The 15,812-nt window shown below is 34.6% G+C and overlaps 1 protein-coding gene across 17 annotated transcripts in view; it reads left to right on the plus strand.

The window, feature by feature from the left end:
• The first annotated feature begins 1,796 nt into the window (after positions 1–1,796).
• Positions 1,797–15,812, plus strand: part of Trdn (triadin) — a 356,336-nt gene continuing 342,320 nt past the window's right edge. For 10 of the 17 annotated variants that reach the window (XM_078019255.1, XM_078019257.1, XM_078019263.1 and 7 more), the window contains exon 1: positions 1,897–2,413. In XM_078019255.1, coding sequence (XP_077875381.1) covers positions 2,392–2,413 — 22 coding nt within the window. In that variant the 5' untranslated portion in view covers positions 1,897–2,391. The other 7 variants (XM_078019260.1, XM_078019256.1, XM_078019272.1 and 4 more) reach the window with 3 other exon arrangements.

Here is a 15,812-nt window from a genome sequence, read left to right on the forward strand (position 1 = left end):
GAGCCCAGTGAACTAGTAATAACTTTCTGTAATGGACATATTTTAATAATGAAGAGGGGCAAAAGCAAGGTTTGTGGTGCCTTATTCTTTGATTTGCCTATAAAAAGGTATATACACTTGGAAGAATGTTAGTTACTTGGTTTGGGAAATCTTTGCAGAATTCTATCTGGAACCCAAAGATATTGCCTCACCAATTAGGTTTTGAAGAATTTGAGAGAGTTTTAGTATCTTTTCAGAATAAGAAATACACTAATTTCTCAATGTCTAATATATTTAATCAAATAATCTCATGGATGGATTTAAAAGAAATTATTATCCTGTATTGGCTAGAATTATTTTTTCTCCTCTTTTACACTCTTATGTGTATAATATGAAATTAGTGATTGCAAACTTAAAAGTAATATCAGTCACTAGGAATTTAGTATTCTTGCTCTATAGTCACATTTTAACTTTTTATTGAATAATCAATTTGAGCTTGAGTTTTTTTCCTCTAAGTTAGATAATTTATTTAGGCTCTGACCCATGAAAATTCTTAATGAGTTACACATGATATGATTCCTTCAGTTAACCACAGTGAAAGAATATGAAAGTGACTGATGACTGAAGATATGAAGGGCTATGTTTTCTTAAAATTGGAAGCATTGGAGCAGAATTGAATGGAGATGTCTTTGTGGACACAGTGAGGAGAGTTCTGCTCTTAGTATACCTCCTCCAGACCAAACTAGGGCTCCAGGATCTGCTGTCAGGATTTTGCATGTTTCCATTTTGCAGTAATCCCCTTACCCTGCAAATAATATGCAATAAGGTCTCACCTCTTGGGGTACATACCAGCCTTATTTGTAGTCAATAACCTCTGGAACCAGTCCTAGGTGTAACATCTTATCTAAATCATTAGTCTTATCTAGAATTTTGAGTACTTACTAATTTATTTATTTACCTAATATCTGAGCACTTTCTATTGTGCCAGGAATTGGAGCAATAAATAAAGGCAAAGCCTCTGACATGGAGGATGTCTTTGTCTTTGCAAATAGCTGTCACAGCACTCTTCTAAGCCTCACATTTTCAAATAACAGACATAGTTTTGTTTTATGAGCTATGAAGTGTTATACAAATCCAAGAGGTTCTGACAACCAAAGGCAGCAAGTTAAGGTTAAAAGATGAAACTATAAGCATTTATTAGGTTGAATATGAGGAAAAAATAAAAGATAATATAGTCAACCCTTGATTATTCAGGGACTGGTTAGAGTTTATGATTATCAATGCCCTTTGATTCTCCTTCTCCTTCCAACCACCAACTATTGAATATTTCTCTGCTCATTAACACCTGTCTAGGAGTGGGAAGGTGAAATGCTAATCAGCCAATTTGGCTAATTGTTAGCTGATCCTATGATTCTTGTTTTTAAAGTGGAGCTAGGGAAAAGTCAAGTCTTTCTCTGAAATATTATCTGTGGATTTCTAAACTTCATGTCACCTTCCCTTTCTGTTCCTTCATTTGTAAATTCAAAGATTTTGTTTTCTGTAAGGTATTAAAGAAAAAAATGAGTAAATTCTTTGTTGGTTCTCAAGTAACATGATTTACTTCATATTATATATTTTTACTGATTAGAGTTTAGAAGTTATTAATGTTGTACAACATTACTACTTTAGAAGAAAACTTCAGGGTTTCATTGTTGGGAATTTTAAGTTTATCCCTATATAAGTAACTGCACCTGCTAAGTAGATTTGGACCAATAGGGAATCAACTTTGAGAAAATTACTTAAGATTGCCCTCCCCTTTGCCTCTGGTAGACATTACAGGACACTCCCCAAACCAAATAAGGGAGAGAAGAATGTTCTGAGCATTAAGGATACTAAGAATAAATCTGAGCAATCATGGGTAAGATTACTTTCAACTCTTTATTTCTTGTTTTCTGACACAGACCCCAAGATCTGTAATTATCTTAGAGAAACTGCGGGGGCTTAGACAATACTTTTTAGTTCTTTGGATTTTTTTTTTTTTTTGGCCTATCTCTGGGGCTTAAGAGCGTGTGTGTGTGTGTGTGTGTGTGTGTGTGTGTGTGTGTGTGTGTGTTCCTCTAGAGTGCCAAAAGGGGAAAAAAAAAAAAGTGCTGAAGAGTCCTAGGGAGATGAAGCTATTTTTGTTCTAAGCTGATACTCCTAGCTGAGCCACAAGTGCTGCTTTGGAAAGGGCTTAGGTTGTTTCCAGGGGGAGAACTCTGCAGAGAAGAGGCAAAGTTCAACAGGACAACAAATCAGCAGGAGAAACAGCCAGGAAAACGAAGAGCCCTCACGTTTTAACACAGACCCTTCTACCAGAGTTCTCCAATCGTAAAGTACTCTGCAAAGAACCACTTGACGGACCTTCCACCTGATTCACTTTACCCGACCACCATGACTGAGATCACTGCTGAAGGTATTGCTACCATCTTCCAATAGAGTCTCATAGGGGGGACGTGGTATAAATTGACAGTCAAAGAGACCATCAATGCATCCATTTAAAATGTTGCTTTTAGGTAATTATCTTGTTCAGTGATTTTATACAAGATCTGGGAAGTGGATTCAAGGTGAGAAGCTGCCAGATATGTGCGTTGGGGGAAGGAGAAAAGATTTCTCTGAAATTTTGCATGTGGAAACTGTTCTCTGCTACACCAAAAGCCCCACAAGTTAACAGTTGTCATCTACACCTCTATAAATAGCTACGGTCATGTAACATCATGGCTGATCTCTCATCTAGCAAAAATTAGAAGCTTTGCAAGGATGGAGACCGTGATAAACTTAAAATATTATATTTAATGTTTAAATGTAGAAAGATGATTTTGAGCATTTTTGCTTTATGGTATTTAAAAATGGAAACCTTAAATTTGTTTTTTTTCATTCCAACCAGCATATATAAATACACACACAAAGATGAAATTTCTGTGATTAAGGTACAAGAGCTCTAAAAAATTTGTATCTATTTTTCTGTAGATGGGAACACAAAATTGGAAATTTCACAAACACACTAGAAATCAATCCAACTTTAAAAATAAAGCAATTAAGTGTTAGACTTCTAATTGTTTTCCTAAACTCCTTTTTCTTTCACTTCAAATGGTGAATTCTATCTTAAGATTAAAACAATTTTTTTCATGTTATATATACCTAAAACATAGTTGTTATTATTTTGCCTTGGCAGCAACACACACACACACACACACACACACACACACACACACACACACTTCTTTTTCTATCTTACTTTAAAGGGATTCTTTAAAGTATTTTGAATACAGACACAGTTTGGTTGTAGTTGGGGTAAAAATTTGAGAGGTGGATCTAAAATCTGCTTTTGACAGCTGTAAGAAAACAAGACAGGTGGTGCTTTTGACAACTTCCCAGTTGAATGCTGTGCTGGTTCCTTTTTAATCAGACAAGTGAAAAACAGAATATGTGGTTTTGGTATTTGGGGGTGAACATTAATGTAGACACACAGTAATTCCTGTTGGAGATTTTCAGTCAATATTTATAAAAATCACCTTACTCAATTTTTCCGTGGAGAAGTCATTCTGGCACCTAAATTAATAACAATTACTGAGAGCTTTCTATGTACTATATGTTTCATTCAGAATTTCATGTATTTGTTTATTTAAGGCCCATTTTATTCAATTAAGTAGCATTATTACCCTGTTTTGCAGATTGAAACTAACTCTGAGGTCTGTGACTTACTCATGACCACAGCATAGCCAAGATTTGAAGTCAGGTTCCTTAACACTAATTTCTGTTTTCTTTCTGTAGGAGGATATCAGGTTTACGGATTACCAATTTTAGTTAAGAATTTGCTAACTAAATATAAATAGTATTTTTTTCCTGTTCCCAAGATATTCTGTGTCATGTGGCCTTTAGTTTGTCTTAAAGAAGGATGTCTAAAAACGTTTCTTGCTTAGCCCTGCACAAGTTATTAAGATGCCTATGAGTATGTGTCCCACCTCCATTTGGGGGTGTACTGCCAGGTAATTCAGGAGGTCAGCTGGCTGAACCATTTCGGGTGTCCTTTTGGGTTACGGTCCTTTGCACCTGATTCATGATACATTTTATGGGAAAATGCCTAAATATGAAATTAAACTTTTGTTTCTTTCTTTCCCCTGTGGGTGTTAAAGGGTTCAAGGAAGGCCTTTTGTAGTGACCCACAAAATAATTGAATGTAATAAATTTAAGAAGCAAAAAGCAACCTTGAATTTCTGGGTGATGGACATTTCCCACTCCCTGTTTTTCACAGTTCATAGGATCAATGTCATCTGAACCTCAGTGATGCAGTTATTCCTTTTCTGAAATGATTTATTAACTATATTTCTCAAATGAAAATTAGATTGCCAACTCAGTGAACTTAACATTTTAAGGTTGGTACCACAGTAATTCTCTGGCTATTCAAAGAGTTTGGCCTGCTGCTCTATTATGTACTTTTCACTTTGTCTTTGTAATTCCAACTTTTTTTTGGCCATAGGTATAGTACCCCCTTTCCAGTGTTTTATAATTGGGATACTTTTGTACTGAATTTTGGTACAGGCCATTATTCCTTCAGCCTGGAATATTCTTCTCTCATCTGCTACACTTCTGTCACAACCACTTTTGCACTACATTAGAAGCCCTATGACAACTACTCATTACCCTTTCCATTCACTTATCCCCAAGAAACCAAACACTGAAGGAAGTATGGAGCTAGAGAAGCATCTTAGAGAGCTGAAGCCCAATGTCCTCAATTTCACTGATGAGGAGTGCAGGTCACATCAATCAAACCTCTCTTCCGCGGTAGTTAGGGGAGGTCTGAGGATAAAATCCATGTCTGCTGTGGCTTATCCCAGTGCTTATTAAACTATAGTAAATGGTATAGACTTTACTGAGTTCTTCACATAGATTTCTACTGCATGTTCTAAGTTGTATTATTTCATATGATAAAAGAAAGGGACTAACAAGATATAGAATTGCATTTCAGATACAGAGCAACAGGAAAATGAGAACTAGCACAAAGTTGAACCTCAGAGGATATTAGATAAATAACACCTTTGGTTCTGGCCAGGATAAATTAATAAAGATAATTAAATTAATAAAGACAACCATCAATGTCGATAATAAAAGCAACGGTCATTTATTTGGAAGACATAAGATGTTCAACACTGTATTAAGTTTGTTACATGCTCATTCAACCCTCATAGCAACCAATTGAAATGCTCTTAGTATGGCTATTTATAGAATAGGAAGCTGAGGTTTAAAGAGGTTAAGAAATGTGCCTGAATTCACACACCTACATATGGTGTAATGTAGGTTCACATCCATGTCTGACTACAGAGTTAGGTTGAAGATGTCCTCTCATTGTGTGAGACATTTAGTAAGGTTAGTATCATTTCAATGGCTGTTGGATGGCTATATCAGGCCCATGGTACACTTAGTAGGCTAAACCAGGCTCCAGACTGGATCAGACTCAAACAGCACTCAGGTTTAGGGTTATAAATAGCCCTCCACCTTGCTTCCAGAAGCTTAGTTATTCCTAGACAAGTGCCAAAGTTAATTCCCCCTTCTGAGGTTCACGCAGACTTACAGCCTCATGGCTAGATGTGTCGCATTGTAACATATATTTGACAGTATATATTACTGTGAAAAATGCCTTTTAAATACTTATTTTGTAGTAAAGCAAAATCTACTCAATAGCTTTTTTGAAAAAATGGCAAAGATTTTTTTAAAGTTCTTAAAATATGTAATATTTTCAAATTGTCTATTAACTAATATACAGTCATAGTAGGCTTTGCAATAATATTTATATAATTGTGTTCTCTAGGGATAAGAACTTCTCAAATAAAGAAAGAAAAAATTTTATATAATGGACTCAAGTTGATGATCTTCTATATAAATAACTTGGCATTTTCTAGAACATTTAGATAAAAGAAACTATTTAAAAGAACAACATATGTTGTACTTCTAACTTCTAAGCTGTTGTATAAACTCAGAGTTCAAAAGCAGGTCATTGCACTTATATATGGAATTCTTTCCTTATTATTAGCTAAAACTCATTTCACTGCTTCTGAAACAATCAAATCTGTAAGAGGATTTCATATTCAAAATTTAGAGCAAAGTTGTTTATTTATTTTGCATACTGCACTGCTCCTAGAGACTCTGCATCCCCAAAACCCCATCATTGCTTTCAGGAAGATAGACCAAGATTCCACAGCAAGACTACTTAAGAACTAAGCACACAAGTTATAGCACTTAGAACAACAGATGGTGAAATTAAGTGGAGATCCTGTTTTAGTCAGCTTTTTCAATGCTGTGACTAAAGGATCTGACCAGAACAATTATAGAGGAGGAAAAATTTATTCAGAGGCTCATGGTTTTGGAGGTCTTAGTCCAGAGAAGACTAGCCAGACTACATTGTTCAGGTCTCCAGGTGAGGCTAAACATCATGGCGGGAGAGTGTGGCGGAGGAGAGCAGCTCACATCAGGGTGACGAGAGACTCCACTTTCCAGAAACAAATATATATACCAAAGCCATGCCCTAATTACCATTCTCTCCAGCCACCCTACCACTTCAGTTACCACTCAGTTAATCCCTATCCCTCTCAGGGGATTAAATCACTAATCAGGTAAGACCCTCACAGCCCAATCATTTCTCCTCTGAACCTTTTTGCATTGTTTCACACGTGAGCTTTTGGGGGACATCTCGCATCCAAACCATAACAGATCCAAATAGCATATCTATGTTTACCCTATGAAAGCCCAAAGAGGTGGCTTTACATTAAGTGGCGATCACTTGGGAGTGTGAGGATATAGCCTTGGGTTTAAGCCCCAATCACTTCTCGGTATGTTCTCCATTCTCTGGATAAAGGAAAACAATAGGCCACATAAAAAAATTCATTTTTAGTTCTAGTAGCACATTTTAAAATTGGCATTGGAAAGCTAGTACCTTCAGAAGAAAAGGACCATGATGAGAAACAGTTAAATTAGAAGGTTATTTCCCCACAATATGGCATTGGAGGGAAATAAAAAGTTCTGTGAATAAAAGTCTGAAAGCCATAAAATGGCAAAATCTTGGCTAAACCTAATCAGCCAATACAATCAGAGCGAGAATTAACTCCTGTGACTTAATAAAGGAAGGAAGAGGACAAGGAGGAGAAGTAAAAATAAAACAAATGAAGGAGAACAAGAACAGATTCCACTGTGTAAGAATGAGGAGCGTGCCAAACTCCAGGCTGTGAGAATCCCTGCAGCACAAATACCAACAAGCCAGTTCCTCCCAATAATACCAGGAACAGAGAGATGCCAAGGCTAGGCATACACTAAAAGAAATGTATAAAAAAAAGAACAACCCATGGCAGTGTATGGCAGTACTCAATCATATTCAAACAACTTTAAAAACAATTCTGATGAAATGATTAGAAACTTGACACACACAAATTGTTATGTAGTATTAGAGAATTGCTATTCTGTTTTTTTAGTGTGATGACCCTATGGTGGTTATGTTTTAAAACTATTCATTATTTGGAGATATTTACTCAAATATATATGGATGATGTGGTATGATGTTTGTAAATAATATGCTGAAAGGAAGGTCTATGATGTGTATCAGGGGTAGAATTGAATATGAGTGGGATACTTTAGGCCTAATGATGGATACATGGAATTTCATTATAACATTTTGTCTACTTTTGTGAGTATTCAAGCGTTTTCATTAAAAAAAAATTAAGAAAAAGAAAAAAGAGTTGATGCTTTGGGTAAAATAGATAACTTTTAGTAAGAATTTGCTTTTCATAAGATCTATAGTTCAGTGACGCTGGCCACTGAATTTGCTTATAAGTGTAAATTATTAAGTTGAACAATCTGTTATTACTGACATGGAAATGGAAGATGCATGTAATACACAGAAGGGCCTAGAAATATGGTTTATATTTAAAACAATAGGCTAGTAAATAATTATTTAAAAATATATGCATTGTAATTTGGAAATCTAGAGGCTATCATTTCTCAAGATTAGTAGTGATCTTTTAAAGACATTAATTAGCAAAAGTTGATTTTTGAGGTGATTCATACAAAAACCTGAAAACCACTTAAAAAACCTATATTCAATATTAGGCAAGAAAAATAGTTCTAAAATATGCTAGGCCCAGGAATAATGTGTTTATTGACAGAACATTAAGTACAAAGCTCTTTATTTTTAAAATATCACAGAAACGCAGGTGCCCCATAAACCTGATCAATCTGATTGTAAAGCTTTTTAATCTGCTTTTCTCCTCAAGTTGAATTTTGAAAAAGATAAGGAAAGCAGCTGTGAGAAACTGTGCTGTATGTTTCATTGAAAGTCAGAAGAATTAGCAGAATTGAGAGAAGCTTACATTTATAAAAATTGAAGGTTTTAACCATATTAATACTAATGGATGAGAGATTGCTTTCCACTTTTTAATGGAGTCTGCTCTCACATGTACAAATATTGCATATCAATCAAAAATATAAAAAGAATTAGAAAATGAAAGGCAGTGTTATTTGTTGATTGTATATCCTCTTCTGAGAAGTGTCTGTTCAGGTCCTTGGCCCATTTATTAATTGGATTATTTGGTTTTTGGTGCTTATCTTGTTGAGCTCTTTATATACCCTAGAGATTAGAGCTCTATCTGATGTGTGAGGGGTAAAAATTTGTTCCCAGGATGTAGGCTCCCTATTCACCTCACATATTATTTCTTTTGCTGAGAAAAAAACTTTTTTAGTTTGAATCCATTTGTTGATTCTTGGTTTTAATTCTTGTGGTATAGGCCTCTTATTAAGGAAGTTGGGGCCTAGCCCCACGAGATGGAGATTACTTTTTCTTCTATTAGACGCAGAGTTGCTCATCATCTCTAGCAATCAGAAAAATGAAAATTAAAACTACTATAAGATACCATCTCACTCCAGTAACAGTGGTAGCCATTATGAAGACAAACAACAATAAGTGCTGCCGAGGATGCCGGGGAAAAAGGTACACTCATACACTGCTGGTGGGACTGCAAATTGGTGCAACCAATTTGGAAAGCAGTATGGAGATTCCTTGAAAAACTGGGAATAACCTTGGACCCAGCTATTCCTCTTCTCGGACTATACCCAAAGGACCTAGAAACAGCGTATTACAGGAACACAGCCACATTAATGTTTATAGCAGCAAAATTCACAATAGTTAAACTGTGGAGTCTACCTAGATGTCCTTCAGTGGATGAACGGATAAACAAAGAATGTGGCATTTATACACAATGGAATATTACTCAGCAATAAGAAAGAATAAGATCATGGCATTTGCAGGAAAATAGATAGCATTAGAGAAGATTATGCCAAGTGAAGTTAGCCAATCCCCCCCCCAAAAAATGCCAAATGTCTTCTCTGATGTAAGGAGGGTGACTCAAAATGGGGTTGGGAGGGAGAGCAAGGGCAGAAGATTACCTCTAGATAGGGAATAGGGGTGGGAGGGAAAGGGAGGGAGAAGGGGAATAGCATGGATGGTGAAAGGAGACCCTCATCATTATACAAAATACATGTATGAAGATGTGAATTTGGTGTCAACATACCTTATATATAATCACAGATAAGATAAATTATGGTATAATGATGTATTAAGAATTTTAATGCAAAAGTAAATAAATAAAAAACATAAAAAGAAACGTAGTATGGTAAAGTAGCAAGTGAGTGTAGTTTTAAGTCAGAAAAGAGGTGAATGGGATTTCCCACACAAGGGGCAATGAATTAGCAGATGAAACTTGGTTACTTGTTAACAGTATATTGACAGGAAGTTTTTTTTTTTTTTAACTTTTTACAAGATCATGCCATTTTTTTAATTGGACAAAACATTCATAATGTCACATCTGTAGTAAAAGTGAACAGGAAAATATGTCTCTGTAGTGTGAGACCCACCTGGGTTCCACTAAGAAGCTTTTTCTTGCAGCAGCTTTTGTTAGATTTTTGTAATAATGACTCATTTTACTCCCTATTCCATAAGCACACAGTACTCATGGAAAACATTCAGTTTATCAGTTTATATTTGGCCATCACTGAGACTGTAATTTGAAAATTATGCTCCTTTTACAATGCAAAAATGAATTGAGGCTATTCAGCTTTTATAGGAAAGGCTAGGAATCCTTAGAGATTTAAAGCTTCCAATGTTGTTTTCATTAATTTTTAATCAGTTAACAATATTTAATATTAAGGAAACATAAACAGGGCAATTTAGCAATTTTAAAATAATCTACATTGAACTTTGGCTGAATATATCAATTTGAAAAGACAATACATAAATGCTTACGATTTTCCAGTTAAGCTATTGGTTTTATAGTTTTGATATTTATAGTTTACAGTATTAAAACATTATTCTTTCCTTTTCTTCAAATTTAAAATAAAATTTCAGGGATATACTTAATATATAAAACATGCATACTTCTAATATAACTTATTTAAAGAGAATAAATTCAGGAAGTTTAGACCCTGTTTGAATTAAAGTTCTAGGAAGATCCATCAAGGTTAAATTTTTGCTCTTACTTAATTCTGCCTGCTCTGGATAAAATGAGTGACATGCATAGTTTCTGATAGGAAGTGCTTATTTAGTGTCAAATAAACATGCATTGCCCCAAGTAAGGGTTATGCAGAGATAGGTGAACTTCCTGGTACAAAAAGATAGTCATTTCCATCATCAAAGGAAAAATAAGTATCCTTGGCAAATGTGTGGTGAATAAAGTCCTGCTCCTTTCTCTCCAAGTTATGCTCTCTAAACATCAAACATCTCCACATCTCTGTGCCTCAAGTCAAGCTGTCAAAGACACACAGAGTTTACAATTTTGAGAGATCCTTTGGTATGTAAATGAGTTGTTTCCTCATAAACTGCAAAGCCCATCTCACAATGTACTTTAAATATTATATTTAAATATATACTGGGTAGACATTTTAAATTTTGTATTTGTGGCAGGAGCTGGTGCATGTGGTCTTCAGCTCAACAAGGAAAAGATACAATATTTTAAACTATGAGAATGAAGATAATTTGCTTTTGGAAACCTGCAAATACAGGGAAAAGTTGATTTTATTCAGCTGGAATGTGGCTAGAACCCTGTGACAAACTGGTTTTGTGCTACTCATTTGCTGCGTCATTTTGCCCTCCCTGACAATGTTTAGTGAAATGGAGAGAAAAACGAAGGAAGAGGAAGACTCTTAGTAGTTCAAAGTTCACTTTAATAAGATGAAGGGAATAGGTGAGTTTGTGGATTTGAGAGAATCCATTTCCATTTATTTAAACTTTCAAAATACACTTTGCAAGTCTTCCCTGGAAAAGTTATTATTACCTTTCAAAATAAAAGCCTCATGTGATTATCAGAACTTTCTGTTTGAGGTAGACAACTGGATGTAATGTCACAATAAAAATGGCAAATACGAAGTGGCACTTCTTTGATATTCAGCATTAGAACTATTACTTATGACCATGGTTAGACTTATTTAACTTACGTGTAATTGCCTAGAAAAAAAAGGGTGTTTTATAAAATGTATTATTGTTTATAATTTGATAAAATGCCAAGTATGTGAATTTACATCTGTAAAAGTATTAGGCATTACATTTAGAGAAAGGCAAATTACCTCTGCCCGAAATATAACAAACTTTTAGACTATGGAATTATTGACACAGATGTAGAATTATGCAGCAGTATGTCATGTCTGAGGTTCATTTGTATTCAGAATTTAGCATCTTTTATGTATCAGGTTGAATGCTTGCCAATGGAAACAGAAAAATAAATAATACTAGGTCTCTGCCTCTGATATAGTAGATTAAAATGCAAACAGAAAAGAGCAAAAAATGATAAGAATAAAGACTGCACAGATTTAAAAACATATGACTCCAATTTGGAATTATGAATAATGTTGTATAATTTAGTAAAATAATGACATGTTATTCTTAAATCTTACAATTAGTGAGCACACAGTGAAACTTGCTGGATTCAGTTTTAGGATGAGAAAATGATGTCCTCTTCTTCGTACTGATAGTTTACAGTATTCATGGCATTATATGGAAGTTGAGATGATTAGCCCAAGAAAAGAGGGATCAAGAGTAGGTTCCATCAATGTAGAGAGGAAGGAAATAGAGATAGGAGGCATTTGAGAATTAGTCTGTGGGATTATTGATTAGTCTGTGGGATAATCAATGTACATATTAATTGACTAAGAAATTGAGTAACAATCCTGGCTTAGATACTTTATTTATTTATTTATGCTCGCTAGAATATTGAAAAGACTGATGTCTCCTGCTCCTCACTTATTTTGGACTAGTTGTTTATTATGAATCCCTAGTGCCTCTTTCCCCCATATACATGTTTTTTACACTATTCCTGTCTCCATCATTGCTTCTGAGCCCTACATGCACTACTTTGAACTTAGCATATGTGTATTCAACATCATTTCCAGTTCATGGAGAAATAATGAAATAATACTGTCATACAGGTAATCTCTAAATAACTTTCTTCAGGTAAATGATGAAAAATCAGCTATTAAGGAAAAATGGTGGTGAGTGTTCTAAGTATGACCAGATCTAGTGGTTCAAGCTAGTGGTCTTATCAAAATGTCCTATAAAGGCATTGAATTAAGCATAGGAGCAAGGCAAGAGCATTTTCAAGACTCTGGGGAAAGGCCTTTCTTAAGCAAAGGGTGATAAGTTGTGGTTCATAGAACAAGGCTTGGAAGATGTGAGCAGGAAGTACTTAGGGTAGCAGGAATAACTAGATTAAAGCAAAAAGTAGAGGAATCTACTAGAGGCTTTGTTCACAGTGACTGAAAGTTATATAAGAAATAATAGTTCTGACAGTTGCCAGAAAATTATGGCTCTCTCTTGAATTAAGTAGACCATGTTTATTTACTCAGTTTTTTTGCACTGTCTCTCTGTATTTGAAATGCCTCACAGGCCTTGGCTAGAATGCTCATTATAACCATCTCCTGGTATGGGTCTCTGTTTTTGAGTGACATGGACTCTCCATACCCAGGTGCTTTGGAACATAGTGTTTTATCTCTCTCCCATAATTCTGACACTTACCCGTGGATGGATAGGAGCAAGATTGCTAACACTCTGAAAAATATTCATTCTCTTAAACACACACACACACACACACACACACACACACACACACACACACACATATATATATATATATATATATTGATAATTGCTTTTGCCAGTTACTGTTCTAAGTCTGGAGATGAAATATGAATAAATCTAGGGCCCAAGGGATGAAATAATTATATAAAACTCATGCGATATAGGCTGCTAGTTCTAAGTTATCTAAAAGAAATGCAGATAAAATTAGAAGTTAAAATTTAAAAACATATGACTTTGTTTTTTTTGTGAGACAGATTTGTGAGACAGATTTCCTAATTTCTCATTATTCAAATTTAAAATATATACCATTTACACATATAAAACAATTAGGAAGTAAACCAAGCATAAAACAAACAAATCAATTTTTATGAGACATGACTCTCAGGGAACTTTGAGGAGCAAGAGGAAAATGGAATGAATGGATTAGAGACTGTCATTAAGGAGTAAAGCATAAGTTAAAACCTGAAGTGTGTTTCTAGATGGAAAGCTAAGGAGTCCAATGCAAAAGCAAAAATTAAATTTCAACAACATCCCTAGATCCTAAATGTTAATTTATTTAACAAACGATTGTTAGAGTCTGTAAACAAGTCAAGATGGCACCTGGCATTTTGCAGAGGAAGTGGTTTATGAAGTAATGCCAGCAAGCCATTAAGTGTAGAGATTCCTTATTGGTTGACTGCTGTATCTAGTTTATGTTAATTAAGATAAACTGTGTGGAATGTATATATACCCCTCCTGTCCTACAATAAAGGGCTCACTCCTGCTGTATCAATGTACACAAGTTGTCTTGAATTGTTTACAGACTCTAACAAACAATTATTTGATATTTTTTCAGAACTTTATGCACAAAGCAGAAGAAGATAGATTCATGGAGAATGCAAAATAATTAATGTCCAGTTACCAACATTCATCATAAATTTGCACAAAATTTTTCAAGAATTTTCTTTAAGTGATGTTGAACTACACCCCAGTTTACCACAAACAAGAGCCTAAAAGAAAAATGAGCATAGATGCTAATCATAGTTTTGATAGTGTTAATGGTAGTTTTAATACTCAACACAAGAAACTCTGAGCTTAGCTATCTTCCAATTTTATATGGAAGAGTCTTTTTTAGGTTCATTTAAAAGATTCAGATTGGTGTGAAGGTCATTTTAGTATTCTCCAATCAGTTACCAATTTAGAGTTAGTATACTAAGTATAGCCATCTAATACTATGATTGGAATTACTTGGGATAGAATGAAATCCTTACTGGAAATGTAATTGTATTTGTCTGCCTTGACTTCCTACTTATAATTCTATGGGAGAAACAAACAAAAATGCTCACTTTAAGGGATTATAGGGCAAAGAGATTTACACTTTAAGCTAAAGGGAATGATACACTTCCCCTTTGAGAAAAGTCAGTGAAAGGTGATGGCTCATTTTCTGTGCCCTTGAGCTAACTTAGTCGAGAAGTGATAGCATAATTTGAGGAGAGGCACAAGTGAAAGCAGCTTTGATGGGTAAACTGAAAGACAGTACTTTACAAATTTGCCTGATACAGTTTTATAGACGTTAACTAACAAAGTTGAGAGTAGATTACATTTCTTGACTTAATAGTCACCTTATATGGTGACACGTTGAACTCTACATGTCTGTCTAGAGTAGCTTCAGTGTTTCTTTAATTCTCTGTAGCGCTACTGCAGTGTCAAAGGTATTACAAACGTGTTTTCAAAGTACACAGAAATTCAACTACAGTTAAGTCACTAGGTAACACTGAGCTAGAGGCCAAAATGCATGAGAACTCCATCAACAAATGCAAAAAGAATTAGAAAACTGTGCTGATTGTTGACTAATATCATACTACTTGGTTTCCAAGAGATGCCTTCTCTCATCAGTTCAGATTTAAAGCAATATTATTAACAGTTTTAAAAATGTTTTTATTTTTATTTAAAGTAAAAATTTGCAACTGAGACATAAAAATATTATATACATTATTGGACACCATGCAATGTTTCAATACCTGCATATGTTGGGTGATATTTTGAAATAAGTCTAAACATACATATCTCCTCAAATATTTATCATTTCTTTATGGTGAGAACATTCAAAATTCTTTTGGAAATTCTTCTATTTGAAAAATGTAAACCCTTAAATGAACGTAAATTGCATGTATTTATTTATTACTTAATAAACAGAAAAAAATATTCACATCCATGTAGGTCAGAAACAAATTCTTGCATCTCTGAAGAATAATCCTATTTGTCTACCCGCACACTGATTCTCACTTTGGTGTCACTTCTTCACCAAGGTTCCTCTGTCTCCAAACCTTCTCCTCTGGGAAACAACTGTTCCAAATATTTTACAGCAATTTTCTTGCTTTACATTGTAGTTTTATGATCCGTGTGTATACATAATAGAGTTTAATACTACCAAGTTTGTTGTTTATATAAACAGAGCCACACATCATGTATTTTTATTTGTTTTTCTGCATTAATTCAACACCGTGAAAGCCATCTGTATCTTATGTAGCTGTATTTAATATTACTCTTCTTTCTGTACAGTATCCCACTGTGTGAAAGTCACTTTCCTTAGACATTTTTCCCCCATGGGGAAATGTTATGAACAATACTACTAGTAGAAAATATACATTCTACTTTTTAGTCTTAATAGTCTATGATTCCATCATCAAACTATATATCTTTTGTGGTATTATTTCCTGTGATAAAA

The sequence above is a fragment of the Ictidomys tridecemlineatus genome, chromosome 8 (assembly GCF_052094955.1).
Source record: "Ictidomys tridecemlineatus isolate mIctTri1 chromosome 8, mIctTri1.hap1, whole genome shotgun sequence".
NCBI lineage: Eukaryota > Metazoa > Chordata > Mammalia > Rodentia > Sciuridae > Ictidomys > Ictidomys tridecemlineatus.